The sequence below is a fragment of the Adelges cooleyi genome, unplaced genomic scaffold (genome assembly GCF_023614345.1).
Source record: "Adelges cooleyi isolate 19-005CV unplaced genomic scaffold, UGA_ACOO_1.1 ACOO_flye_CR_arks_rails_tigmint_CR_PRNA_1, whole genome shotgun sequence".
Classification (NCBI taxonomy): domain Eukaryota; kingdom Metazoa; phylum Arthropoda; class Insecta; order Hemiptera; family Adelgidae; genus Adelges; species Adelges cooleyi.
This window is the reverse complement of record NW_026095751.1, coordinates 3,708,504-3,723,516: the sequence shown is the minus strand read 5'-3', so window position 1 is coordinate 3,723,516 and position 15,013 is coordinate 3,708,504. Positions and strand designations below refer to the sequence as shown.

General features: G+C 32.1%; 1 protein-coding gene across 2 annotated transcripts; it reads right to left on the bottom strand.

Annotated features, from left to right (window-relative positions):
* Window positions 1–1,197: 1,197 nt before the first annotated feature.
* Window positions 1,198–6,342, bottom strand: LOC126833509 (phospholipase ABHD3-like). Of its 2 annotated transcripts, none has more exons than XM_050564903.1 (8): window positions 6,161–6,342; window positions 5,452–5,621; window positions 5,174–5,390; window positions 4,971–5,083; window positions 4,703–4,882; window positions 4,562–4,622; window positions 4,327–4,492; window positions 1,198–1,634 (listed from the first exon to the last, which is right to left on the bottom strand). In XM_050564903.1, exons 1-8 carry the CDS (start codon window positions 6,272–6,274, stop codon window positions 1,447–1,449), a joined length of 1,209 nt encoding a protein of 402 aa, XP_050420860.1. In that variant the 5' UTR covers window positions 6,275–6,342; the 3' UTR covers window positions 1,198–1,446. The 2 variants fall into 2 exon arrangements, with proteins under 2 accessions (XP_050420860.1, XP_050420868.1); XM_050564911.1 differs by lacking the exon at window positions 6,161–6,342 and adding an exon at window positions 5,688–5,706.
* Window positions 6,343–15,013: the final 8,671 nt, after the last annotated feature.

The following is a 15,013-nucleotide window of genomic DNA, read 5'->3' as shown; positions in this document are numbered from 1 at the left end:
AAAGTCTAGAAAACCCAAGATTATTTTATTAATGCTGAATATCGCAGTGAAGATGAGTTGTGTTGGCTGACTGCTGTAGACAGAAGTGTTTAATCTTAAACTAACGATTGGATAGATTTCTAGGGTGTTCACATTAATCTAGTTGATAGTAAAAAATATTCACCTGCTTTTTTGTTGTAATGATTTAGACCAGAAGTACTAGTGACAACTTAGTACTCTTATCATTATATTAAAATTATTTTTTTCAAACCGCACTTGCATCCATAATGTCAAATATATTAATGTTCTTAATATTAAATAGCATCGCTCACGATTATAAACACATTTTTTCAGTTTTCTCTATTACTTTGAGCCATATTATTTAGTGGCTTATTATAGGCAATCCAATCCTTTTGTCGCAACCGTCAATCCTCTCTATTTATCAATGTTTGTTTCCATTTCTTATTTGTCAATATATTTTATTCCTAGCAAGTTTCGTTCAGTTCAAACTAGGTTTTATAGAAGTTATGTTTTTCTACATATTTAACCAATATTGAAATTTATTTTACAATATTTTTATAATTTATATTGAAATCGAATAAATTAAAAAAATTAGGTTGTATTAGATCGAAAATATATAAAAAAAAAATACCACAATACTTTATAAAATACAATGATTTTACTTTTAAATTTTCTTGAACTAGTTTTACAGTGTTGGTTTTTATTTTGTTAGTCAGTATTTCATATTAACCTCAAACATTGTAAAATTAAGAAAAAAAGGCTAATTACATAAAAAATATTAGAGACAACATTAAAATAAAAATATTATGTTGGCTACATAATGGTAATTAACTAAAACTGAAAGAAATGCGCCATTTAAATTTTTAGAGATAAAATTTAATATTAAGTAGTTGTAATTTGGCAGTAATGACGAAAGGTATTGATGGACTCTAGAAATTTAGATGAAAGGAAAACGGAAGTAGCTGACATGAATATGTTGAGATGAATTTGTGGACTAGGTTAGACAAAAAAAGTATGAGTAGATAAGAAGTTAGTAGTAGGACTTAACTTTAATAGCAGGAAAAATGAGAGAGAACAGTCGAGCAGGTTTGGGTGTCTGTTAAATGATGATACAAAAAGTTAACCAAGTAATCTGTAATAAAGAAATATTTTTAAAAATAAATGTATTTAATTTAAAATATAATCAATTTTCTCCTGTATTACATAATTTAATTATAAAACATTTGTATCTATAGTTATAAAATATAATATTCATAATTTAGCCCAGAGACATCATATTAACTAATAAAAGCTATTAAAAACCACAATAATTAATACAAACACAAGACTGCATTTAACCACGACAGTTATACATAATATATACTATACTATTATATGAATTGACGAAGAAGAAAAAAATAAAAATCCCAATCATCGTGATTGTTAAAAGTAAAAACTGGCAGGTAATCAACTATAAAATTGTGTATAATTATCGTTTTTGAGAATTCCACTAAAATATTGAACGATTGCCTGTAACATAAAATCGTTTTTTTCCGAAAATGGCCATAAACCTCCCAAAAAACCAATATGCCCGCCTCTTGCAGTCAACAAAATTGCCACGTTATCCGTAGTTGTCGCCTGTTCTAAAGGTATATCTGAAATCATAAATAGTTACCGGAACTTGTAATAGTATTTCAATATGTACATGGGCACAAGCATATATGCTTATAGATTTCAATTTACAATTCAAATAAGATGTATACGTATAAATATGTGAATTTATATAACATTGTGTTGATTTTATTTCTGTTTTCTACTGTATAAACACTATTCTCTGTGAATTGAAACAAAAACGCCAAACAATGGATGGGAAATATATGTAGATAACTATCAAATATTCGACCAAAAGAACAATAAAAATATTCAAACAAATCACAAAAATTACTAATTCAATAATATAATTCCGGATTCACTGGAACAATTAATAGTCGTCTGAATAAGTGTTTTTCCCATTAAATACTATTTTAAATAAATAGAAAATTATTTAAATAATGCTCAACAGTCGAGAAGGTCGTTATACAAAGTTTCTCACGATATCCAAATCCACAAGTGCCATTGTCTGTTTACATTGTGCTGTTTTCCTCAACACTTCACTAACACATAGTTAAAATTGATGGTAAAGACCATAGGACCATCACAACACACTAGCTTTTGTAATTTAAGACATTTATATTAAAAAAAAAAATAGCAGTATTTTTTTTATTAGTTAACTATTAAAACTATTTCCTCACAAACCACTATTGAACACCTCAAAATAACATTACATGATTTAAAAAATACTCGATGTAAAAAATAATCACTACAAAAAATTTGATGACTTATTAAAAACTATTTCGATTTTAACTGAGGAAAATAAAATTTTAAAAGATAAAATGATTCACTTGAAAAAAAATAGTTTATTTAGAAACAAATTCGTCGATGTCTCTAGTTTCTAATGAGAATGATTTAGTTGCTGAAGTATTAGATAGACAACTACGTTCATGCAATTTGATTATGTTTAATTTACCTGAGGTTATAACCGACACTGAAAAATCCGGATTCTGATTTTGATAGAATTTCAAATATATATATATATATATATATATATATATATATATATATATAATAAACTTCGCCAAGAATTTAATCAACTTGGAGATAACGGCGAGAGTAATATTTCTATTAAGTACACCAAAGGAACTCCAACAATTGTAAATAGTCAAAACAACGTTTAAGTAGCTCAGAGTTTAATCTACACAATATATATATTAATAAAGCGTTCGAAAGCTAAATAACAAAATCTCTCATTTGAAATCTCAAGTTCCAAATTCTTTACGTGATGTCTTTATTTTCACTGAAACATGACTTACATGTAATGTTGAATCATATGAACTGGGCCTAATTAGATATAATATATTATTTAGACATTTTCGTACAGAAATTCTCATACCGGTTCTTTATCTAAATGTGGCGGAGTTCTTATCGCTATTGGAAATACCTTTATAACAAAACCAATTATAATTCATAAAGAGTTCAATATCTCATGTTCGTAACAATGACTCTGCCACATCGTACTATAATTATCAGCTGTGTTTATGTACCTAATCACTGTTTTTTAAATCTATATACTGAATACTTTTATTATGTAGAAAATTATTAAATTGTATTATTAAACAACGCATCCTAATGCTGAGTTTTTATTAATTGGTGATTATAGTATACCTTCAGTTTGTAGTAACGCCTATACTTATTTTAATGGTAGACTTTTTTTAAAAATCTTTTTCATTATAACAATATTTGTCATTTAAAACGTTTCGACTTTTATTATGTCTTATCTAACTCTTTATTTATAAATATTATGCAAAATAATCGCTCTATTGTTCCGGTTGATTTGTTTCATCCACCACTAAGTGTAACATATACTTATAACAACTTTATTGATTTTTTAGATTCTTTTGATTGTGTTTTTAATTGGAATGCTGGAGATGATGTGTCTATTTTATTTTATCTAGGTTCTATTAACTGGTCTAATTTATATGATTTCAACTATAATATAAATGACAACATAGCCAATTTATGCATCTTTAAACAACAATCATTATTAATTTTATAAATTAAAATTATATGGGTTTTGTGATCCTTTACTTTCATAGTTTAACTCTTTTCTAACCAATCGTGTCCGATTTGTAAAATTCAATAAATAATTATCTAGTATACCTCAAAAAGATCACTTATCTTTCATACTTTTTTCTTTATTTATAAATGTTACTAGCAAAGTTCCGAATTACTCGAAATGTCAATTATTTTCTGATGATACTAAATTATTTAAAAAAATCGAATGTATTTAGGATTCGTTGGAACTTGGAAGCTGATTTAGATAAATTGTATGAATGGTGCAACAGTAATGGAATGTCTTTAAATATTGATAAATGCTCCGTTATATCTTATTCTTAAAAAAAATACTCTTTATTTTAACTATGAAGTTAATAACATAAATTTAGCATTGATATAGCATTAGAAAAGTTTAATAATTATTTTTTTGATTAGTACCTAATTGTTAAATTTATATTAATTAGTTATTTCTTTACCATCTATGCCTCTACTATGTATGTTGTCTATTTTATTATGTAATACGTTTACACATGTACTATTATTGTTATATATTTGAAATTGCAGTTTTATGCCGTAAAACAAATTATTACTATTATTCTACGAATCTAAAATTCGAAAAAATTAACATTCTTCTAATATACTATGATATTTTATATATAGAATTTTTTATTTTAGCATTAAAATAATTTATTTTACCTTGTTCCAAAGAAAAACTATCATCAGCAGCGCTCAAGCATAAACATGGTATATGAAAACGGTCTATTTTGTCATGTAATGAAGCAGAATCATAGTATTCATCAACTGTATTGTAACCGAACATGTGTATTGTGTAATTTCTATCAAATTCTCTCATAGTTTTACTCTAAGACCAGACAAAAGAAAAATTGTAATTTATATTATAAACACAACTTTTGTGTTATTTTTTTTTTACCTTAATAATTTCGTTGTAATTCCATTTATGATTATGAGAATTTAATAAAAGCTTGCGATTTCTAAAAAAAATTAAATATTATTTCAAACTACGCTGGGAAGAAGAAAAATACATATTATTATTAAATCATAAGAAAAGTACTTCTTCGCTATTGTTGAAATGTAGTTTATCAGATAAGCACAAATTATTCGATTCATGATTGGTTTCTCAATATTGGACATGGCAGAATTAAAATTCCAAGGCAATGAAACAATCATTGCTGCACTGAAATGTTTGTGCGTTAGTTGTTCATTTGAATGTAGATAATTCCCCAAAATCAGACTAAATAAGAACAATTATTAAAGCAATGATGCAAAAATATCAAAATTTTTTATTTTGCAATTATACAATCATCATTACAGTTACTTACCCGCCCAATGATACTCCTAACCCACCTAAAATTGTTTTAGGGTACTTTTGTTTTACATGATTAATTACCTCTGTGAGATCTTCTGTATTATTTCCACAATAACCTCTTGGCGTCTAAACGTATAACAAAATTTTATAAAATTTTAATTTAAGTAAGACAAAATTTTGACCTATTGGGGCTTACACATTTAACAAATATCTTACCTTTAATTCTACACCTCCAACTCCTCTATAGTTGAAGACAATTATGCGAAATCCAGCTTTTTTCAAGGCTAATGATACAGCTCTTACGTACTCAGAATGACTATCATTAGCCACTCCAGGTAAAAACAAAATTGTAGCACATTCAGAATTTGAGTTATCATTTGCATCCAACCAATCTAATGCTACCTGACCACCATCTTTAAGATTCAGTATTTCTCTGGGGATAACATAGTTAACATTAATAACAACAGTACATATTAACAATAATGGCAATGTACCTTTTATATTTTACAGACGGCACAACTACTGATCGTATAATAACTGCTAAAATACTATGAAAACGACTTTCAAAGCACCACATTAGTGGCCAGTATTTTTCATTGATAATAGGCATGTTTTGTTGAACAAATTTCTTGAAATTACCTTCTTTACAATAAAGTTTGGGTTTCTAAATAAAACAATTTTTTATTAAAGTAGTAATTGATTACTCCTTTACATGAATAAATTCTTATACTTATAATAACTTCTTTGTTCGCCCTTTAAAAAAAATTAAAGGAACATTGTGGAGGTACGACCTTGGAGATTTAAGTCGATGGCAAGATTTAGGTGCCCAATAAGACTAATTAACTTACATTTAGTGTGTGTCCTCTGCATTTGCAGGTCAGTGTAAACCAACATTGTGTGAGTATTTTTGTGTCGAGAACAACGATTTGTTTAAAAATAATATAATTTTATACACTTATAGTGTACAGAAATGAACTACAATTCACTCTGTAATAAAACTGTAATTTGTAAAACGTCCACATCTTAGACATAAATACTATTTGATGACTTAGTCAAAAACCTGTTTTTTTAAAATTATAATGTGTACCTAAGACGGTAAAGACTCTGTAATAGTATTGACTACAAGTTAACTATCTATTTCTCCTAGTTTAAAATTCATTTAAAATTTTCAAATTAATCAAAAATATAGTTGTAACTTCTTACTTTCACTACAGATGTCAAATAATAATATGTAAATCCAATAATTGCAATTGATCCAATAACACAGAGTAAAGAAAAACCACTTAAACTTAATATTTGGTTTACAAAAAAGGCCATTGTATGAATAACGGTTATAAAATAGGTTAAACTCGTAATAAAAAAAAAATATATATGTTGAAAAATGATTTAATATATATATATATATATATATATAATTATAATTATTATTTATACTAAACTGTACTGTTTGAAAACTACTTAAGACACTATTCACGCATGTTGCGGTTACTCAAGTGGTATTAAATGCAAGTCGTGTAAATAGCAAAATATAACACCCACTCAAATTTTAATAATTTGATAGCTACGTTAGCTATATCTTATTTAATATAGTTTAGCTTAGATGTTATATCATAGTTTTAGAGGTCAAATGCATTTATTAGCAATCAAATGTTTTTGTTTAGATTCATATGTATTTAATTAAATTTTAGTGAAAAAGTACATAAATAATAATTACTATAAAAGTATACAATTGTAGAGATAAATTGTATATGCAAAATAATAATAAAAGTATTTAAATTGCAAATGTATATAAATTATGTATTATCATTACTGTATTATCGTAAAAAAGCCAGTACAGTAGAGTCGGGGCATAGTATGGAAAGAGCATATTAGGACGTGAGAGGTCACAGATCTATATAAATTATTACAGCTGATGGTGATAAAACGACTTTTAAATAAACGCTTCGAGGCGAATCTCTAATGGTATATGTACAAATATCGTTAAAAACTGTAATGACATCATGTGCTAAAAACTGTATTTTTAGTATCACGGTGCATTCGATAAGTAAATAAAGATTTTATTCTGGAAACGGAAACCAAAATTTCACATTGGAAATCTTATGAAGAAAATAATAATATAGTGTATGTGTTCACATTGTTAAACTGCAGTATTTGCAGATTAATGGTTTTAAATCGTGAATGTCTCTGGTTGGTATACCAATTATTAAATATAATATGGATGTTAGATACATAATTAAAAAGATACATATAACTAATTTAAAATATAACCAAATTTGTCCTGTATTACACAATTTAATTATAAATAATTTTTATCAAAAACTATTGATAATATTAATAATTTAGTTCAAAGCCATCATATTAACTAATAAATGCTATTAAAAAAAAAAAAATGATTACAAACATAAGACTGTATTTAACCACGCCAGTCGGTCTAAAGTTTTTTATATATATATACTATACTATTATATGAATTGACTATGTAGAAAAAAATGAAAATCCCAACCCTCGTCATAATTAAAAGTCAAAACTGACAGGTAATCAAACTAGAAAACTGTTTATAATTTTCGTTTTTGAGAAATCCATTAAAATATTGACTGATTACTCTTATCATGAAATCGTTTTTTCCGAAAAAGGCCAACAACTTTGAAGAAAACCTATATGCCCTCCTCTTGCAGTCAACAAAATTGCTACGTTATCCATAGTTGTCACCTGTTCTAAAGGTGTATATGAATTCATAAACAGTTACCGGAACTTCAAAAGTATTTCAATACATACATGAGCACTAGTATATGCACTTAAATTTACAATGTAAATAAGATATTTATAAATACAAAATAATGATTATTTTTTGTGTAACCGAAGAAAGTGATTAAAATTAAAAAAATGAGTTTTCCTAGTTACCCAGAATTTATGAATTTATCCCAATATCTTTTTTATAAAGCTGTTATAGTAATACATAAAATATAAAAATGTCAAATCGGGTTCTCCTTACATACGCTACAAAATACAAAATTAAATAGGGTGAGTTTTTATAAAAAAAAATTGAAAAATCAAGTAAAGAAATTATATTTTCTCTTAAATATTGCTATATTTCTTTGGTTTCCCAGGTGAGTACAAAGATAACCAAACACAATAAAATGTTTTGTGATAATCTGGTTGACTAGCGGTTTATACAACGGTTCGGAAAACGGAGTTAAAACGCTATAATCCGAGGTCACCTCTTCTATTAAACCGAATACACTACTGATTATACAATCAAACGGAGATAGTCTTAAATAACTAAAAGAAAACGTACTTAATATTCGTATTACTTTTAAATCTTTTAGACAATTAATCATTCTTTTGTTGTAGTCACCGTAATGTCGAACCAGAAATGACATTTGTTTTGATATTGAATAGGACGCTGAACTCTGTTTCATTTCCATTAGATAGATAGTGACGATTCTCAAGATGATCGCCTTGAGAGTAGTTATGACATGGTTTTGCAGTGTAATAAACGAGTTAATGTATTGGTTCAGTGGTACGTTGACAATACCAGTGTTCTGGTAAAGATTGCCGAAATGGTTCATTATAGGATCGCTGTCGACTTGAACGCCAAAAGTCTTTATTAAATCGTCAACGGCATCCATGTTTTCCATCAGATGCGATAACCGCAACTGGTCCAGTCCGATGCCCAACGCTTCTTTACTCGTGTAATCAATAACAGTACTATGTCGCTGTTTCGAAAATCTTTCCTTATTGGACTCCAGTGACGTGTTTTGTCTTTGCATGACTTCCTTTATCTTGTCCACAAAGTTGATGTCTTGGACTTTACAATTTTCCGGGTCGTACACCTTACAGCCGTACGATTTGGTGAACTCTTCGAGCACTTTTTCCAAGGCGTCGTTCGAGGCTAACAGTATATGTTTATTGCTGCCGACACCGGTGTCTCCCAACCGGAACGACTCGTCAATCTGAGTGTTGTAAAAATATAACAACCAACTGATCTCCAAAAACCTCCAACGTTGGTTCACAAGACCGTAGTGGACTACGTAAGCGGCTTCTTCGGTAAACGTTAGCTTTTCCAGTGTTGGCCAGTCACAAACTTTTGTCAGGTACATGTGTACCATTGCACTGAACACGAAACCGCAATCTACTTCTTCGTCGAAAGTCAAAATATAATTGCTTACGAATTTGGAATGCTTTGTCCATATCTCGCGTGGAGTTAGGTGTCGTCTTTAAATGTAAACTCGGTTGGGCATCTTCAACTGAGCCATTAGAAATTTCGACCTGGTGTTTTTGATTACGTGTGTGTTTTTCACACTGTGACAACGCATTATTATTATTAAAACAAGAGAAATCGTAAGAACCTTCATTTCGAGTATTTGGTAACCACGTTTTGATACTACTAAAATATTTTATACGTCAATTATATTCGCACTATATTTTTTTTTGTAAAGTTTAATCGCAGCGCTCTGGACGTTGTTTTTCTGCTTCTCGACTTGCAATAACACAATCGTTCGTATAAGTTCGTACACTTATAAGCCTATGGAAGCATGAAACGTATGATGATACAAAATACAAGCAGTTTTATCTTGATTAAACTACGCGTTTAACACCATAGTTATTTATTTAGTCGGTACAAAGGAAAACGCCGTTTAGTGTGAGTACTTCAGCAACTCACAATTTGTACAAATAAAATGACATTTTACATGTTTTTGCGGTACGGTACTTTGAACTTTATGAAAATTTAAAATTTATCAAGTTAACATTTTGTAGTTATAGTCTGGGGAATCTTTGGTATCAGCAACTGTTACAAAAAAAAAACCGCTCAACGCTTGTATCAGGTCATTATTAGTATTTTTGTGTTGTATGATATTTTTAAGTAGCATAAACTTAATAATTTCTCTAAATCTAGTAAAACAAAAATCGTGTACCTATTGGTTGGGTCTAAAATAGGCTTTAGCTTCCCACTATCCATGAGGGTCAAAATGTCAATAATTATCTAATAAAAAAATTAAAAAATGAAGACCTCATATTTTCGGTGCCAACTATTAATCGTATATGCCTTTTTTTTTTGGTTAGTTACAGACTATAATCTAGTTATAGACTATTCCCCTGCGGGTGGGGGTTAGAATACACCTGCGGTAGTCCATGCCAGTCGTAAAAGGCGACCAAAATGGACCAAACAATGGGCAGCAGCGTTGTTTGTATCAAGTATAGATTTGTCTATACTTGAATAGAACCTCATAGAAATAAGAGGTGCTACTGCGATGCATAAGGTAAGGGGAAACCGCTGCATACCATTCCCAACACACAACCATGATACGCTCTCCTAGTAATATAAAAAGTACTAATCATGAACCCAGAGAAACAAATCTGGGGAATATGAAGAAGCTAATAGCTCTAGGAAATTATAAGGAAATGAAGAGACTAGCAGATAAAAGAGAAGATTGGTTGAAGCAACAAGGCGAAGCCTTTGGACAATAAAAAAAAAAAAGACTATAATGAAGAGGAGATTGATTCGCATATCAACCGAGGTTGTTCGGTGCAAAGCATTAAAGTACACCAAGAACCGACTACAGCCATCACCTCAAAATAAAGCGTTAAAACAAGTTAATTTTTACCCAAAGTATGATGAAGTCCCGTTAATAAGCGTACGGTGGCATTGTTTGTGTGAAGCGATAATAATTGTTTTTGCAATGGTAAAGTTAAACAAGTTATAGCCAAATAGTTAGCGACCGACCCGGGATAGACTTGGTGTACTTGAGGTTTTTCCACTGTATGTACGCGTTATTTTGGTTCCGTTAAACATGACATAAAAACATCCATGTACATACAGGACGTTGTACAGGACGTACCCGTATGTAATACTTGGAGTCCGTCAGCTAGCGCATTTCCATATTATATTGCTATTGTCGTCGTCGTTAGTGGCTTTAATATTGATTGTTGTTAGTAAATAAATAAGAACATCATGGTCACGCCCATAGCACACCCAATATTAAACACGCTCCTAAGGTCCAAAGAGCGTATTTCAACAGCACCTTGTGAAATCCCGACAACGCGTTGGCGCCGTTGGACGCAGCCGGTTCGTTTTCCACCTGATAGTCGGGATGATGATGGTTTAAGTTTTGAAAATTAGGACAGGCGCACAAGGGATAATCGTCCGGCAAGGTCACGGGCCATCATCCGCAGTTGCACGAGTCATCGAGTTTCTCGGTCTGAGAAAATGGAATAAAAAAAAAAAATACAACCGAAAATAGAAATCCCTATAGGAGAAGCAAGACTGACCAAGCAGTACACGGTGTTGTGGGCGTCGGAGAAAACGGTTCACTTTTCACGGTTCAAGGTGCGCTTTCAACCCGAGGCGAACGGGCAATCCTTGGCCGGTTGGGCGTCGCCACTGCGAGTTGGAAGACTAAAAATTTAAATAAAAAATATGTTAGGGATTTCTATTTTCGGTTGTATTTTTTTTTTTCATTCCATTTACCCAGACCAAGAAAGCCGCCTACTCGTGCGACCGCGGATGCTGGCCCGTGACCATTCCGGACGATTCGGACGATTATCCCTTTTGCGCCTGTCCTAATTTTCAAAACTTAAACCATCATCATCCCGACTATCAGGTGGAAATCGAACCGGCTGCGTCCAACGGCGCCAACGCGTTGTCGGGCATTCACAAGGTGCTGTTGAAATACGCTCTGTGGACCTTAGGGGCTTGTTTAATACTGGATGTGCAATAGGCATGAGTATGATGTTCTTATTTATTTACCAACAACAATCAATATTAAAGCCACTAACGACGACGACAATAGCAATGTAACATGGAAATGCGCTAGCTGACGCACTCCAAGTATTACACACGGGTACGTCCTGTACAACGTCCTGTATGTACATGGATGTTTTTATGTCATGTTTAACGGAATCAAAGTAACGCGTACATACAGTGGAAAAACCTCAAGTCCACCAAGTCTATCCCGGGTCGGTCGCTAACTATTTGGCTATAACTTGTTAAACTTTACCATTGCAAAAACAATTATTATCGCTTCACACAAACAATGCCACCGTACGCTTATTAACGGGACTTCATCATACTTTGGGTAAAAATTAACTTGTTTTAACGCTTTATTATGAGGTGATGGCTGTAGTGGGTTCTTGGCGTACTTTAATGCTTTGCACCGAACAACCTCGGTTGATATGCGAATCAATCTCCTCTTCGTTGTAGTCTTTAACTAACCAAAAAAAAAAGGCATATACGATTAATAGTTGGCACCGAAAATATGAGGTCTTCATTTTTTAATTTTTTTATTAGATAATTATTGACATTTTGACCCGCATGGATAGTGGGAAGCTAAAGCCTATTTTAGACCCAACCAATAGGTACACGTTTTTTGTTTTACTAGATTTAGAGAAATTATTAAGTTTATGCTACTTAAAAATATCATACAACACACAAATACTAATAATGACCTGATACAAGCGTTGAGCGGTTTTTTTTTTGTAACAGTTGCTGATACCAAAGATTCCCCAGACTAAAACTACAAAATTTACGCCAAACAATGGATGGGAAATATATGTAGATAACTATCAAATATTCGACCAAAAGAACAATAAAAATATTCAAACAAATCACAAAAATTACTAATTCAATAATATAATTCCGGATTCACTGGAACAATTAATAGTCGTCTGAATAAGTGTTTTTCCCATTAAATACTATTTTAAATAAATAGAAAATTATTTAAATAATGCTCAACAGTCGAGAAGGTCGTTATACAAAGTTTCTCACGATATCCAAATCCACAAGTGCCATTGTCTGTTTACATTGTGCTGTTTTCCTCAACACTTAACTAACACATAGTTAAAAGTGATGGTAAAGACCATAGGACCATCACAACACACTAGCTTTTGTAATTTAAGACATTTATATTAAAAAAAAAAATAGCAGTATTTTTTTTATTAGTTAACTATTAAAACTATTTCCTCACAAACCACTATTGAACACCTCAAAATAACATTACATGATTTAAAAAATACTCGAGGTAAAAAATAATCACTACAAAAAATTTGATGACTTATTAAAAACTATTTCGATTTTAACTGAGGAAAACAAAATTTTAAAAGATAAAATAATATACCGCATATTTTCGGTGCCATTTATTAATCGTATATGCCTTTTTTTTTTGGTTAGTTACAGACTATAATCTAGTTATAGACTATTCCCCTGCGGGTGGGGGTTAGAATACACCTGCGGTAGTCCATGCCAGTCGTAAAAGGCGACCAAAGTGGACCAAACAATGGGCAGCAGCGTTGTTTGTATCAAGTATAGATTTGTCTATACTTGAATAGAACCTCATAGAAATAAGAGGTGCTACTGCGATGCATAAGGTAAGGGGAAACCGCTGCATACCATTCCCAACACACAACCATGATACGCTCTCCTAGTAATATAAAAAGTACTAATCATGAACCCAGAGAAACAAATCTGGGGAATATGAAGAAGCTAATAGCTCTAGGAAATTATAAGGAAATGAAGAGACTAGCAGATAAAAGAGAAGATTGGTTGAAGCAACAAGGCGAAGCCTTTGGACAATAAAAAAAAAAAAGACTATAATGAAGAGGAGATTGATTCGCATATCAACCGAGGTTGTTCGGTGCAAAGCATTAAAGTACACCAAGAACCGACTACAGCCATCACCTCAAAATAAAGCGTTAAAACAAGTTAATTTTTACCCAAAGTATGATGAAGTCCCGTTAATAAGCGTACGGTGGCATTGTTTGTGTGAAGCGATAATAATTGTTTTTGCAATGGTAAAGTTAAACAAGTTATAGCCAAATAGTTAGCGACCGACCCGGGATAGACTTGGTGTACTTGAGGTTTTTCCACTGTATGTACGCGTTATTTTGGTTCCGTTAAACATGACATAAAAACATCCATGTACATACAGGACGTTGTACAGGACGTACCCGTATGTAATACTTGGAGTCCGTCAGCTAGCGCATTTCCATATTATATTGCTATTGTCGTCGTCGTTAGTGGCTTTAATATTGATTGTTGTTAGTAAATAAATAAGAACATCATGGTCACGCCCATAGCACACCCAATATTAAACACGCTCCTAAGGTCCAAAGAGCGTATTTCAACAGCACCTTGTGAAATCCCGACAACGCGTTGGCGCCGTTGGACGCAGCCGGTTCGTTTTCCACCTGATAGTCGGGATGATGATGGTTTAAGTTTTGAAAATTAGGACAGGCGCACAAGGGATAATCGTCCGGCAAGGTCACGGGCCATCATCCGCAGTTGCACGAGTCATCGAGTTTCTCGGTCTGAGAAAATGGAATAAAAAAAAAAAATACAACCGAAAATAGAAATCCCTATAGGAGAAGCAAGACTGACCAAGCAGTACACGGTGTTGTGGGCGTCGGAGAAAACGGTTCACTTTTCACGGTTCAAGGTGCGCTTTCAACCCGAGGCGAACGGGCAATCCTTGGCCGGTTGGGCGTCGCCACTGCGAGTTGGAAGACTAAAAATTTAAATAAAAAATATGTTAGGGATTTCTATTTTCGGTTGTATTTTTTTTTTTCATTCCATTTACCCAGACCAAGAAAGCCGCCTACTCGTGCGACCGCGGATGCTGGCCCGTGACCATTCCGGACGATTCGGACGATTATCCCTTTTGCGCCTGTCCTAATTTTCAAAACTTAAACCATCATCATCCCGACTATCAGGTGGAAATCGAACCGGCTGCGTCCAACGGCGCCAACGCGTTGTCGGGCATTCACAAGGTGCTGTTGAAATACGCTCTGTGGACCTTAGGGGCTTGTTTAATACTGGATGTGCAATAGGCATGAGTATGATGTTCTTATTTATTTACCAACAACAATCAATATTAAAGCCACTAACGACGACGACAATAGCAATGTAACATGGAAATGCGCTAGCTGACGCACTCCAAGTATTACACACGGGTACGTCCTGTACAACGTCCTGTATGTACATGGATGTTTTTATGTCATGTTTAACGGAATCAAAGTAACGCGTACATACAGTGGAAAAACCTCAAGTCCACCAAGTCTATC